The sequence below is a fragment of the Kogia breviceps genome, chromosome 9 (genome assembly GCF_026419965.1).
Source record: "Kogia breviceps isolate mKogBre1 chromosome 9, mKogBre1 haplotype 1, whole genome shotgun sequence".
Classification (NCBI taxonomy): domain Eukaryota; kingdom Metazoa; phylum Chordata; class Mammalia; order Artiodactyla; family Physeteridae; genus Kogia; species Kogia breviceps.
In genome coordinates this window covers 115,484,016-115,497,020 of record NC_081318.1, presented here as the reverse complement: position 1 = coordinate 115,497,020, position 13,005 = coordinate 115,484,016, and the positions used below count along the sequence as shown (strand labels likewise).

Below are 13,005 nucleotides of genomic sequence, written 5' to 3'. Positions count from 1 at the left end.
TGCACTGCAGCCTGGCAAGGGTGTTGATGGGACTGCAGTGTGTTCCATATGTTTGGGTGGAGCGGAGCAGTTATAGTCTAAAAGTTTTCTGTCCTGAGAGGCTGCCTTTCTCCTGGTCCTTTAAAGAGAGCAGCTTTTGTTGGGGCTTTTTCTGTCTACACCTGTAGAAGTTTCCACATTCTTTGCTCCAAGTCTGGGATATGGAAGCCCAAAGGAAACCCAGGGACCTCCTTGGCTGGTTGGCTTTTTTCTCTACCCTTTGGTGTCATCTTACATTTGTTTTATATATGATATCTGGGGTATTTAATTGCACTTGGTGGGGGAATAGGTAGGAATATATCTACAGTACCTTCCCAGACGTGTGTAGATTTAAGTTCTCAAGTGACTGAAGAGCTCAGAAGCAAGGTCAGCAGTTTTGAAGTTCAGTAGTAGAGCCCAAGAATGATCAGTTCATGGTGATGGCAATGAAAAATCACACATATGGTGAGGCCGTGGGCTCTTCATGCTGAAAGGTCACGACAAGCCCACATTCTCCTCTGGGACACACAGGTCGTTAGTTAACTCCACAATCAAAATGTCCAAACTGTTTCCAACAGAGTGTGCACTCTTTGGATACCCCGGTTCCCTGAGCCCCCACTGCTGAGTGTTCCCATGAGCTAAGAAGAGTGTCCCCCAGATAACTCTGGTTTTCCTCCATAAACACTGAGAGCTGGGCTGTGAAGGGCCAGAGCCATGCTTTATCAGGCCCACATGATGGTCCATCCTCATTCTTGATAGAATAACAGCAGGAAACGGGTACATAGCTTAACCAAGCCACTCTACCATCACCACCACCACCCCAAGGTGAAAAAAAAGCCAGGTTGCTTTTGTTTTAATAAAACAAAAAAAAGGTTGAAAAACATAGAATTTGCTTTTAAAACTTAAAAGAAAAAAGTGTCCTAGAGCATTAGATAAATAAAAGCTGTCATTCCCAAGCCAGCTTGAATAGGATCATCCAGGGATGTTCATGGCCCATCCATGACCAATTGAGTCAAGTCCTGGCATTGGAGCCTGGAAGTGTGCATTTTTACAAATCTCCCAAATTCCCTAGAGATTTGGGTACACAGCTGTGTTTGCAAGCGACTGCTTGGGTCCCTTACTGGGCCCTCTGTCTTATTTATACTTAATTAGGCCAGGAAATGGGAGACTGTCTGATCTTGCACAGTCAGGTGTTAGAGACTGTGGGTGCTTGTTTCACATTTCATCCTGGCGTCTGGGATTGTGAACTGCACCTAGCCTCACTCCAGCCAATATCTTCTGGGTGGGAGCCTAACCTATAGTGTCACTGGACAGTTTTCCTCCAAGTCTCTTCCCCTTTGATTATTGCAACATGAAACAAGCGCATAATGCCCTGGAAGGAGCCCCTCCACTGCATCACGTGTTTGTCAGTTTGAAATATGCTTTCAGATGAGGAGGCACCTTGCATGTGGTGCTCAGCAAATAGCAGTGATGAGTCAGTGATAGTCGGTTCCTTAGCAATTAGTCAGTAAATACGTGTCGGTATTGGACTGGGGAGAGCGATAATCAGATCTGTGACTTATGAGCGCTGTCTGGAGATGGGTCTTTATGTACAGTTGGAGGTCTTCCAGGAGACGGCACCTTCATCAGAGGTGGCTGTGGAAGCCTCTGCCCTGCTGCCTGGCAGCTCTCCCACAGGCCACTGGGCTTCTTGGTTACTGCCCCTCACTTCTCAGTCTCCTAGCTTCCACTCGCCACATACAAATGCCATCACCATTAAGACATATATGACCTAGTCTAGTCCAGTTCTTCATTTTCTACTTGAATTCTCTCCTTAACTATTTTTCATTTGCTTTCTGATTGACTTACCCAGTGCCTTTTCAAACCTAAATTGCTTTGTGTCTGTGGGACCTTGAAATACATTTTTCTCTAAATTATGAATAATTGGTGCACTGGACTAATACATGCATCATATGAACTTATTCTCCTTTACCTGTGATGCCAGTAATATACTCAGCTTCTGTTTGTTGCTAAAGTTTGTGTTTCTGGCTGTAATACAGTGTTTATTTTTATACATAACAGAGGTTTTTATGATTTTGTTCTTCTTTTTTCTCTCCCCCGGGGAGTCCCTCCCCCTTTTCCTAAACTGTGGCCCCCGTATGGCTGTGCCCGTCTCTCCTCACCCCGTAGGGTTCTACGGCCTGGACGAGTCTGACCTGGACAAGGTCTTCCACCTGCCTACCACCACATTCATTGGCGGACAGGAGTCGGCCCTTCCGCTGCGGGAGATCATCCGGCGCCTGGAGGTAAGAAAACACAAGTCGTTTCCAGAAAACTCCAGTGGACTTGCTAAAAACTTGTGTTGGCAGGAGGCCTCCAGACTAGGTTGTTTTTCTCTTGATCCTATAAATGTTTTTAATATAAGGGAAAGGGAATTGTTTTGTTTCGTTTTTTGCTATCTTGTTGATGAAAATCCATGGTTTTTTATTTTTACAATCAACCATAACAAAATGTAGACTTTGCTTCCGACTTTAAAAAAATGTGTCCTAAAGCATTAGGTAAATAAAGGGTGTCATTCCCAAGCCAGCTTGAATAGGAACACCTGGGGAGATTCCTGGCCCACCTACGACCAATTGAGTCAGCTCTGGTTTTGGAGACCAGAAATGTGCATTTTTACAAATCTCCCAGAGAGAGGGATACACAGCTGTGTTAGCAAGCGACTGCTCCCGACTGCTCGAGCCGCAGGTTGTACTGATCCAGCATTTGAAAGGGGCAGAGAGCCATGCACAGCTCTCATTTCATCCATTGCCAGAACCCAGGAGTTAGGCTGTTGTGGACACTTGGACCTGGACTCCAGGGGTCCCAGCCATAGCACCCCCTGTCCCCAGAGGGTCCCACGTCCAGGACTCTTCCAAGAGAGCCTACCATTCTGATTTGTCCCAGTTCAGAATACCCCTTCTCGTTGTTTACAGATATTTGTGTAAACTCACCCGATGATGGTGGGTCAGGTATGTTTACATGTGACGTGTGCATGTACTGGGCAGCTGTGTGAGCTGACAGAACTTAAGTATGTTCTTGGTCCCGTGACATAATAATCAACTTGCAGCTCTTTGAATATTTAGAGCAAGTGCAATTTCCTGGCTTCCTAACGTCCCACTAGAGAGAGAGAAGCTAAGAATCGGCACCTAAAACTCCCTGCCCTTTTCTCCTGGGGATTGAGCGAAGAACAGGAAAAACAAAATATGATCCACGGGCCCAGTAACTATGTGTCCAAGTTAACAGCTAAATTCATGCTGATAATAATGGAGACATACTGTTTTTGACCTAATAGTTTCCTTTGAGCCTTTAACTGTTCAGTAATGGACATACTGCCCATCAGGCATAAGGAGCACGGGGTGTTCTCCTGCCTCCATGGGTAAAGGAGGGAGCCTCCTCTTCCCTCCCCACTTCCTCCTCCCCCTCCTCTCCCCCTTTCCCTTCCTTCATTCTCTTCCCCTCCCCTCTCCCCTTCCCCTCACCTGTCTCCCCACCCCTTCCTCTCCTCTCTGCTAGGCTTACAACTCAGACTTGGGTCCCAGGGAAGATGCACCCTTTTTTAAGCTGATGGGGGAAGGTTCAAGGTTCATGTTAACAGATGCTGTGGCTGGGCCATGTTTTCTCAAATGTGAAAATACCTTAAACACCAAGGTCTTTCCCAGCTCCGTTTCCTCTTTTTGTCCCTAGGCAAGATTTTCCTCCCTCTTGGCTAGGATGATAGCGAGCGCGTCGCGGTTGGCCATTATTCTGAGTTCAGGCAAATGTCCCTTTGTTTCATTATCATGGAATTAACATGCAGAGGTGCCCACCTCTGCTCTGGTGTCAGATCTGGACCCACCACTGGGATTCCAGGTGCATCCTCACCCTGCACTGTGCCAGCCAGTTTCCATGTCTGTTGTGAAAACAAAAGGGGGTCACAGACAGAACCACCAAGCAGAACCTGGCCCTCTAAGTGCTTGGTCAGCATGGCTGCTGCGAAGACATTGAAAGGCATTTGTGGGCTCTGAAACTTATTGTCAGGAGTTCCCTGGTGGCCTAGTGGTTAGGATTCAGCACTGTCACTACCATGGCCTGGGTTTGATCCCTGGTCAGGGAACTGAGATCCCACAAGATGTGCAGCATGGCATATATATATATATATGTGTGTGTGTGTGTGTGTATATATATATATATATCTATGTATGTGTATATATATATATAAATTTAAAAAATTATTGTCACACCAGGGCATTGCTTTTTAAATTCCTAAAAGCAGTGGTTAAGAATCCGCCTGCCAATGCAGGGGACATGGGTTCGAGCCCTGGTCTGGGAAGATCCCACATGCCGTGGAGCAGCTAAGCCCGTGCGCCACAACTACTGAGCCTGCGCTCTAGAGCCCGTGAGCCACAACTACTAAAGCCCGTGTGCCTAGAGCCCGTGCTCCGCAACAAGAGAAGCCACCACAACGAGGAGCCCGCGCACCGCAACAAAGAGTAGCCCCAGCTCGCCGCAACTAGAGAAAGCCCATGCGCAGCAACAAAGACCCAACGCAGCCATAACTAACTAACTAATAACTTTTTAAAATAAATAAATAAAAGCCTGCTAAACTTAAGTGGCCACCGAGCTGTGATATCCACCGGCAGCACAGGGCCTTTCTTTCTCAGGGTGGTGGGCACAGTCTGACCTTGAGGTCAGAGAACCTGTCTTCCCCAGGAGCTTCCCCGTCCCCGGGCTGGTGCTTCTGTCCTCCCGCCGTGAAGGGAGCATGTCTTGGCTTAGTGGTTCTCACTGTCCCCTCCCTGCCTACTGGACTCTGTACTCTGTGGAGGAAGAATTTCATGGCCAGGTTCGGAGTGAGAGGAGGTTGTGAACCCAGATTTGGTGCCCCAGGTCACAGCTGACTCTTGCATCTGAAAGGGAGGCCACCTTTTCCTGCCAGCCTTCTGGCTGAGTGGGCAGTCAACACACCTGGGGGGACATCCCCTTGATCACGTGTGTGTGCATGGAAAACAGATGGCGTACTGCCAGCACATTGGGGTGGAGTTCATGTTCATCAATGACCTGGAGCAGTGCCAGTGGATCCGGCAGAAATTCGAGACGCCTGGGATCATGCAGTTCACCAACGAGGAGAAGCGGACCCTGCTGGCCCGGCTCGTGCGCTCCACCAGGTACGGGGCTGCGCTGGTCCCGTCAGTGTGGCACGGGCGGTTGACGGGTGGGTGGGTTTGGAGTGTGGCCACAGCCCCACGAGAGCAAGGTTGGCCCCGGTGACTTGGCTCTTCAGAGTGGCTTGGCTCCTGTCCAGGTTTGAGGAGTTCCTGCAGCGGAAGTGGTCATCTGAGAAGCGCTTTGGTCTCGAAGGCTGCGAGGTGCTGATTCCTGCCCTCAAGACCATCATTGACAAGTCAAGTGAGAACGGAGTGGACTACGTGATCATGGGGATGCCGCACAGGTACCTGGCTGCCCTTCGTGCATCCCGAGCACGGGGTGGGGCGCTAGGCAAGCAAGGAGGCTGGCTCGCCTGGAGTGCACTTGCACCCCTGCCCCGGGACAGCCACCGCCACAGCATCCCCTCCCTCGGTAGCCACTATCACACACAAGGCCATAGTGGTTTTAGGCAGGCATCTTGGCCTCATGCCCTTGTCGGGATCACCACTGAGGGAGGTTAACCTAGAGGGAAGGCTGCTCGGTGACGTGGAGCGGAGGCCTCAGCTTAAGGCGGCAGCGGAGGCTGAGGGTGGAGCGTTTGCCGCAGGCCGGCAGTGTTTCTCCGTTTTCTACCTTTCTTCCTCCCACCTCGTCGTGGCCCTGGGTGCCGGGCAAGCAGAGGCTGAGTGTCCCACATCAGCTCTGCTCTCAGCTCCTCTCGGGCTGCAAACTGAGGCACTGCCTGTCCATCGGGGGAGGAAGGGGCTGGAACAGCATTGCCTGCTGCCCGGAACACAGCTCAGGCCCTGCTCACTCCTCTGTGTACCAGAGGGCGGCTGAACGTGCTTGCGAACGTCATCAGGAAGGAGCTGGAGCAGATTTTCTGTCAGTTCGACTCAAAGCTGGAGGCAGCTGATGAGGTGAGACACCTGATTTCTTTTAGAAACTAGCATAGCTCTGACCCACACCAGACCCTGGTTCCACTTGTTTCTCCGGAAGCACCTGGGCCTGGGATCCTCCATACCACTTGCAAAGGAGGTGGCCGGTGGCCGACCTCCCAGAGAAAAGTAGTAGTAGTAGTCCTCCCCGCTGGGGTTTGGGACATGCGCCTCTGGTTGAGGGACCTTCTCCCGGTGCCCTAGGTAGAGCCATTCTGGGGAAAGGCTTTCCATCCTTCCAGGAATGGGGGTTCTGGGAGGAGAAATAACACAGGACAGGGCTGTCGTGAAGAGTAAGCATCTCCACGCCCAGGATAAAAACTGACTGTACCTTCAGGGTTCTGGAGACGTGAAGTATCACCTGGGCATGTATCACCGGCGGATCAACCGTGTGACTGACAGGAACATCACCCTGTCGCTGGTGGCGAACCCTTCCCACCTGGAGGCTGCTGACCCCGTGGTGATGGGCAAGACTAAAGCTGAGCAGTTTTACTGCGGGGACACCGAGGGAAAGAAGGTAAGGCCACGAGGGCTGGCCAGCGGTGGCCCTGAGGCCAGATGGTCCGGGACCGGCTCACAGCCTCAGGCACGTCCCAGACCTCACGTTTCTGGAATTTAACAAAAGATTCTGAATGGATCTTGAAAGAGTAGCCACAGTATTAATAAATTAATCCTAGTTACAGATAATGCTTCCTTCCAAGTTGTGACCACCAGAGCTAGCTGGGGAGTAGATTGCTTTCATTGTCACCATACCTGTGGAGAAGCTAGTCTTGTACAATATCATGGTGGACAAAGAGGCCTTGTCACTGAACAGGAGGGGAGAGCCTTAAGGAAAAGGTGTGGGTGAGCCTAGAGGAGGAATTGTAAAACTGACAGATGGGAGGAGAGGTGGTCGAGTTTGTACCAGGGTGGCACCGTTTAGAGATGGAGAACAGCTCTAGTTCGAGGGGGCCCTGGTACCGGCATTTTCCAGATGTGTGATGCTGAGTGTTTAATGTCGGTTGGCCAGCCTACTTATGTATAGAAATCCTCAGTGGATTTTAACTGTTTGTCCTTGTTTAATCTCAAAGTAGAAGTCTGTCTGTAACAAATTGTACAGTTCTTATTACTTAATGATAACCTCAAAGCCAAGCAATAAGAAAAAGCAAGTTTTTGTAGTGTCTGCGTGTGCATTCTGGGGCATGTTCAAAGTCAGCATCACCACCCTACTCTCAAGCATCTCTTGTTCTTCCTAGAAATAGGGTCATATGTGAGGAAGCTAACAGAACACACACAATGTGATGTAAAGCTGCAGGTTCACTGGTAAAGAACTTCAGATGAGAGGTATATGGGTGTGGAAGGAAGTGCGATGAAAGGCAGTCAAACCCTCTCATCGATAGAGCAGGTAGTTGTCATGTTTAATTAAAGAAACAGCAGGATTTAGGTAGACGGGAAGAAAAGGACATTCTCTGGAGATGAAAGAAGGACAAAGATGGAGGTGGGGTTGTGCTGTGGTCAGAGCAGGGAGGAGCTGGGGCCGGGGGCAGCCTGGCCCAGGGATGCCTGGAGAGGGGTCAGACTTTTTAGAGGTGGAACCAAGTATTCGTTTACTAGGTTCTATAATTTAAAACACTGTGAGTCTACTTGTACTGTGTTTGGACGGTTAGAGGCTAACAGGATCCTGGCCAGAGATGGCATTGGGAACAGGAAGTGGTTCCTGCACCACAGAGAGTGTGGCCCATGGGGAGGGTGTCAGGACATGAGAGTTACTTTGCTGAGCTTGGGGGCCTGGACGGTGCCTCAGAAACTCCAAGCGGGTCGAAAGTGGCTTCCTGTGCAACCCCCGAGACCACCAGTGACACAGTGGCCGGGGACAGATAGGGAGGATACCAGCATCAGTGACCAGTGCCTCCAGCATTTCCGCTGTCTGTGGCTGGGACCCTTGCCCAGGCATTTGGGGCCAGGGAAGGGAACAAGATTGCAAAAAACTTTGTGATATCCACATTCATAAATTACAGACAAAAAGCCACTCCAGCATCGCTTGCTTAGAATGCTGGAAACATCCTGAAAAGGAATGAAATAACTAGGGAGAAGTGGTGGAGGGTATCTAACATGCTTCAGATGATCACAGCAGTCCATCCTGTGAGGCCAGGAGAGGCTGATTAGCCCTGTGTGATCACCAGGCACTTGTCCGAGGGAGTGCCCTGTCCATGGGAGTGCCCTGCCTGGCGTGGACGGCCCATACTTCCAGGCCCCCACCCCCACCTCTCTGTCTGAGCCCACCTTTGCCTGTGCTCAGCAGGTGGGTCCAGACCCCACCAGTCCTTCACACCTGCTCTCCTTGCTACTCTTCCCAAACCCCTAGGCAATTATCTGATTTCTGTTAAACCCAGAATCCAGGGAGCTGGAGCATTTGTTACATGAGCTTCAGTGTTTCAGAAAAAGCTATGTAATTTCTGTAAATGTGGCCAAGGTTGTTCTATAACCTGGTGCAGGACCGAACCTGACCCAGCTTGGCTCAGGGCTGATGTGGCCCTTGGGGCATTCGTGTGGGAAAGCAGCTCCCTAGCACCACGGGTGGCCTGCCACGGACGGAGGCCCGCTCCTACCTGGGTCCAGATTGGGCCGCCAGGGTGTGTGATTTTAGCAAGCAGTGCTGCGCTGAGGAAACACAAGGGACCGAGTGCAGCCTAGCAAGGGGCACAATACAGCTTCTGCAGAAGATCAAGAGAAACAGCATGAGGAGAGGGGAGGCTGACCCTCAGGTGCCCGACGGCAGAAGGCCGAGGTTGTACAGAGGAGGCTCTGCAGAGAAACGTGCGTCCTGGCGAGCAGGAAGAGGTGCCATGTCCCCTGGTTGTTTGGGCCCTGGCAAGGCTGCAATCCTCTGAGGAGGTCCCTGCACAAACCCGACACTTGTGTCCACTTCCACCTGTCCTAGACAGCGTCCCTGTGTCCCTCAGGGCAGGACACATGGGGTTCTGCTAAAAAAAAAAGAAATCTAGATTTTTGTCGCTGAAGAGCACGTGGACCTTCCCTTCCTGGCGCCGCGGACCAGGGAGGTGACAGGGCTGAGGAAACACAGCAAGAGGGCATCAAGGAGCAGGGGTGGCAGGGCCGTGGGGCTGTACCAAGCAAACAGGTAATGTACTGAGGACAGTGGAAACAGTGTCTCACAGCATAGGAGGTGTTCATAAATGCGGAAGGAGGAAGGCCCAGAAAAAGGATTGGAATTGGAGGTATCATAGTTATACAGTGTTCAGATTTCGAAATCTCTGTGTACGTAAACCTGTACATCTGGTTTTTGGCTCTGTGCTGAAAGAGCCTAGAAGTGGTGATGTTCTAGTGGGGGTGAGCACACAAATATTAGTGTTCAGTGCCATCCTCCACTGAAGGAACCAGGCTCCTTAGAGAAGTGTCTGATTCCAGGACTGGGCAGGAACAGTGCAGCAGGGGGCTGAAATCTCTGTTGTGCCAGAAAGCAAGGAGGCCCCCATGAGCCATGGGGCCTGTCCAGATGGCACGGGACCCCCACGCCAAGTTTGGGACAGTGTGAGCGTCCAAATAACCACAGATACTAGTCAGTTACATCCAGTTGAATAAAACAGGAATCTGTGAGCACATATTAATACAAATAAATAAAAGTTGAGAAGAGAAAGCTTTTATGGAATGCCAGCGCGTGGAGGTAGGAGTGACACCTGGCAGCACCCCAGAGGGGCCTCTCAGGCTGCTGGGTGGGTGGAGGTGTGGTAAGGAGCAAGATCTAGAAGTTCTCCTCGCTGTGCTCGTTACGAGGAGAAATGGTGAGTTTAAAGGGAGAAACAGGGACTTCCTGGCGGTCCAGTGGTTAAGACTCTGCACTTCCACTGCAAGGGGTGCAGGTTTGATCCCTGGTTGAGGAACTAGGATCCCACATGCCGTGCGGCGTGACCAAAAAAAAGGGAGAAACAGACAGCTACCTGTCCAGGTGATCCAAGTCAACTTCATCCATATGGGGAAGGCCAGCTCTGGCGTCCCCTGGTACAGAATGCACCGTTCCTGAGTCTGGTCACACAGGACCATCGGAGCCCAAGGCCTGTCCGCGACGTGGAGATGGAGACACGATGGGCTGCTCCAGGTCGAGAGGCTAAAGAGGCGTGGCCCTAAGAGCACGTCCACTTGGGGTCTGGGCCAGCATTGCTTTCCTGACGCAAGGGTCCCGCGTGGTGGGTTCAGGGGTGGTGGGCATTGGCTCTGCAGCAGATGATGGCTGGGTGGCTGGTGTGCAGACATGGAGGGCCCCCTCCTGGAGCACATCCTCAGGGTGAAGGGGGTGCTGGGGGGCCCTGGGGGTCTTTGTGCCTTCCTGCCGTTTTCTTTCTAAGTTCAAAATTATCTCAAAATACATGAGTTTTTGCAAAGTGGATTGCGACTGAATCTCCAGTGTGCCTTGCGGACGTGGTGGTCAGGACCATGTCACATTTGGGGTCTCCTTTGCATGTCTGCAGGTCATGTCCATCCTTCTGCACGGGGATGCTGCATTTGCCGGCCAGGGCATCGTGTACGAGACCTTCCACCTGAGTGACCTGCCGTCCTACACGACTCACGGCACTGTCCACGTGGTCGTCAACAACCAGGTAACCTGGACTCGAGGCGGGCTCTGGGGTCTTTGCAGCAGAGAAGGCTGTGGAGGCCACAGCATCAATTAGACTTTCTCCTGAGGCTTCTACGCTCACATCAGCCTTACTTATTAGAATGGCATGTTTTCATCATTTAATACATTTGTTGTTTTCTGATTAATAAACTTGGACAAACAGGAAACTTTCTTTAAAGGGGAGAGATTTTAATTACAGTGTTTAAGATCATGGTGTTATTTCAGAATATTTTCTTCCATACCCACAAGCATATAGATGGCTTTCCTCTTTTAAGAAACTGGGTTCTATATACACAGTTTTATATACACTTCTTATTTACCACAGTATTTTCTCATGGCATTATATATTCTTAAAATATTAATTTTAATGGAAATATTCATTGTAGGTTGTTTCATAAAATAGATATTGAAAAGGTGCCAAGGAAAGAGAAAGGTCTAAAAACAACCTATCTCTGAACTGTGTTTTAAACAGATGACCAAACACAGAGAGTCTTGACTGCTTTCAGGGTGAGGGGCTGAGATGCCAACAGGAATGGTCCTCAACCTGGACAGAGCACAGCAAAGGTCATTCACAGGGATTGGAAGCCCAAGACATAGGGGGATTTTTTTTTTTTTTTAAAGAAAAAAGTTTTTCCATGAGTAGTCTCCAGAGTCAGGTGAATTCCATCCCAGGAGTTTTTTGTTTGGTTGATTGGTTAGGGGTTTTTTTTGTCTGTTTGTTTTGTTTTGTTTTTAATTTATTTTTGGCTGTGTTGGGTCTTCATTGCTGGGCGCGGGGTTTCTCTAGTTGGGGCTACTGTTTGTTGCGGTGCACGGGCTTCTCATTGCGGTGGCTGCTCTTGTTGTGGAGCACGGGTAGGTGTCCACGTTCCCCACCCCAGGTCTGTTGATACCCAGGGAAGGGAGGGGACGGAGGGTGGGACAAGGGTGCTTTGTTACTACTTCCCAAGTGGCCTCCACTAACACCAGGGATGGAGTGGTTGCCTAATTACCAGCAGCCTAGGGGGACTGCTGGGGACACCGGGCCTTTGCTGGGGCAAGTGGGGGTGGCCACAGTGTTTTCTGTGGGGTTGGCTGCAGCAGGGTGGTGATTGTCTAAAAATCTTCTGTACTGCTAGGCGGCCTGTTCCTGGTCTTCTGGCCAGAGAGAGCCACTTTCCTTGAAACTTCTTTTTGCTATGCCTGTTGGCCTTTCTGAGTTGCCTGCTTCTCTAGCCCTAAATCTGGGCAATATGAGGCAAAAAGATAGCCCTGGAAATGATCACAAGTCATTCCTCGGGACCTGAGGTCCCCGGCTGATCTGCTTGCTTCCGTCTACCTTCAGTGTTTGTTTTATATATATAAAATGCCTGGGGTTTTAAATTATACTTATTAGCAGGAGAAGGAGGGAAAGGTATATCTCCTACATCTTCCAGAAGTGGAAGTCCCTATGAGGACTTTTTTTTTTTTTAAGTGTAAATTCCATTTCTTTAGTAAATATAAGACTATTCAGGTTATCTGTTTCTTCTTGAGTGAGCTCTGGTTACTTCTGTCTTTCATGGAATTTTTTCATTTCCTTTAAGTTGTAGAATTTATGAGCATAAAGTTTGCAATGTTCTCTTATTAGGGTCTGTTGTTTTATCCCTTCTTTCATTCCTAATATTGGTAATTTGTGTGTTTTCTCTTTTTCTCGGTTATATAGATTTGTTGTTGGCTTCAAAGGAACACCTTTGGTTTCTTTGCATTTTGTCTGTTGTTTTCCTGTTTTCTATTTCATTGGTTTCTGCTCTTTGTAATTTCTTTCCTTCTACTTGCTTTGGGTTTAATTTAGTCTTCTCTTTCTAGTTTCTTATTTCTTATTCATTGATTTGAAACCTTCCTTCTTGGCAGTATAAACATTTAACAGTATTTCAATTTAAGAATCACATTACACAAATACAGTACAGGTAAGCCTTTGGTTTGTCAAACTTCTTATGACAGAAGGTCAAGCATTTTGGTTGAACTTAAGTGAGACTGTGTCCAGAGGATAGAGTCTTAGGATGGCATCGTGTCTGGAAAATCACCCTAAAAGGGAGCCGTGACCATGTAGCCCAGAAGATGGAAGACTCCTAGAAGCATAAGAGCTGTTTTCAAATAAATGAATGCTTCACAAAACAAGGAATATAATGGGCAGAGTCCACACCAATGCATAGCAATTACCAGGAAGCAGCAGATTTCAGCTGAATGAAAAGAACTTCCAACAATCAGACCTGTTCCTTTTTTTTTGCACCAGATGAAATTTAATAGGGTGGGGAAGACACTGAAAACAGAGGACAG

The 13,005-nt window shown here is 49.3% G+C and overlaps 1 protein-coding gene across 9 annotated transcripts in view; it reads left to right on the top strand.

The window, feature by feature from the left end:
• The window catches only part of OGDH (oxoglutarate dehydrogenase), a 75,960-nt gene that overhangs the window by 43,195 nt on the left and 19,760 nt on the right, over positions 1-13,005 (top strand). For all 9 annotated transcript variants that reach the window (XM_067043024.1, XM_059074605.2, XM_059074606.2 and 6 more), the window contains 6 exons: positions 2,188-2,303; positions 5,026-5,180; positions 5,318-5,464; positions 5,990-6,080; positions 6,436-6,615; positions 10,565-10,693. In XM_067043024.1, the coding sequence (XP_066899125.1) occupies positions 2,188-2,303; positions 5,026-5,180; positions 5,318-5,464; positions 5,990-6,080; positions 6,436-6,615; positions 10,565-10,693 (818 nt within the window). The remainder of the gene's footprint in view (positions 1-2,187; positions 2,304-5,025; positions 5,181-5,317; positions 5,465-5,989; positions 6,081-6,435; positions 6,616-10,564; positions 10,694-13,005) is intronic.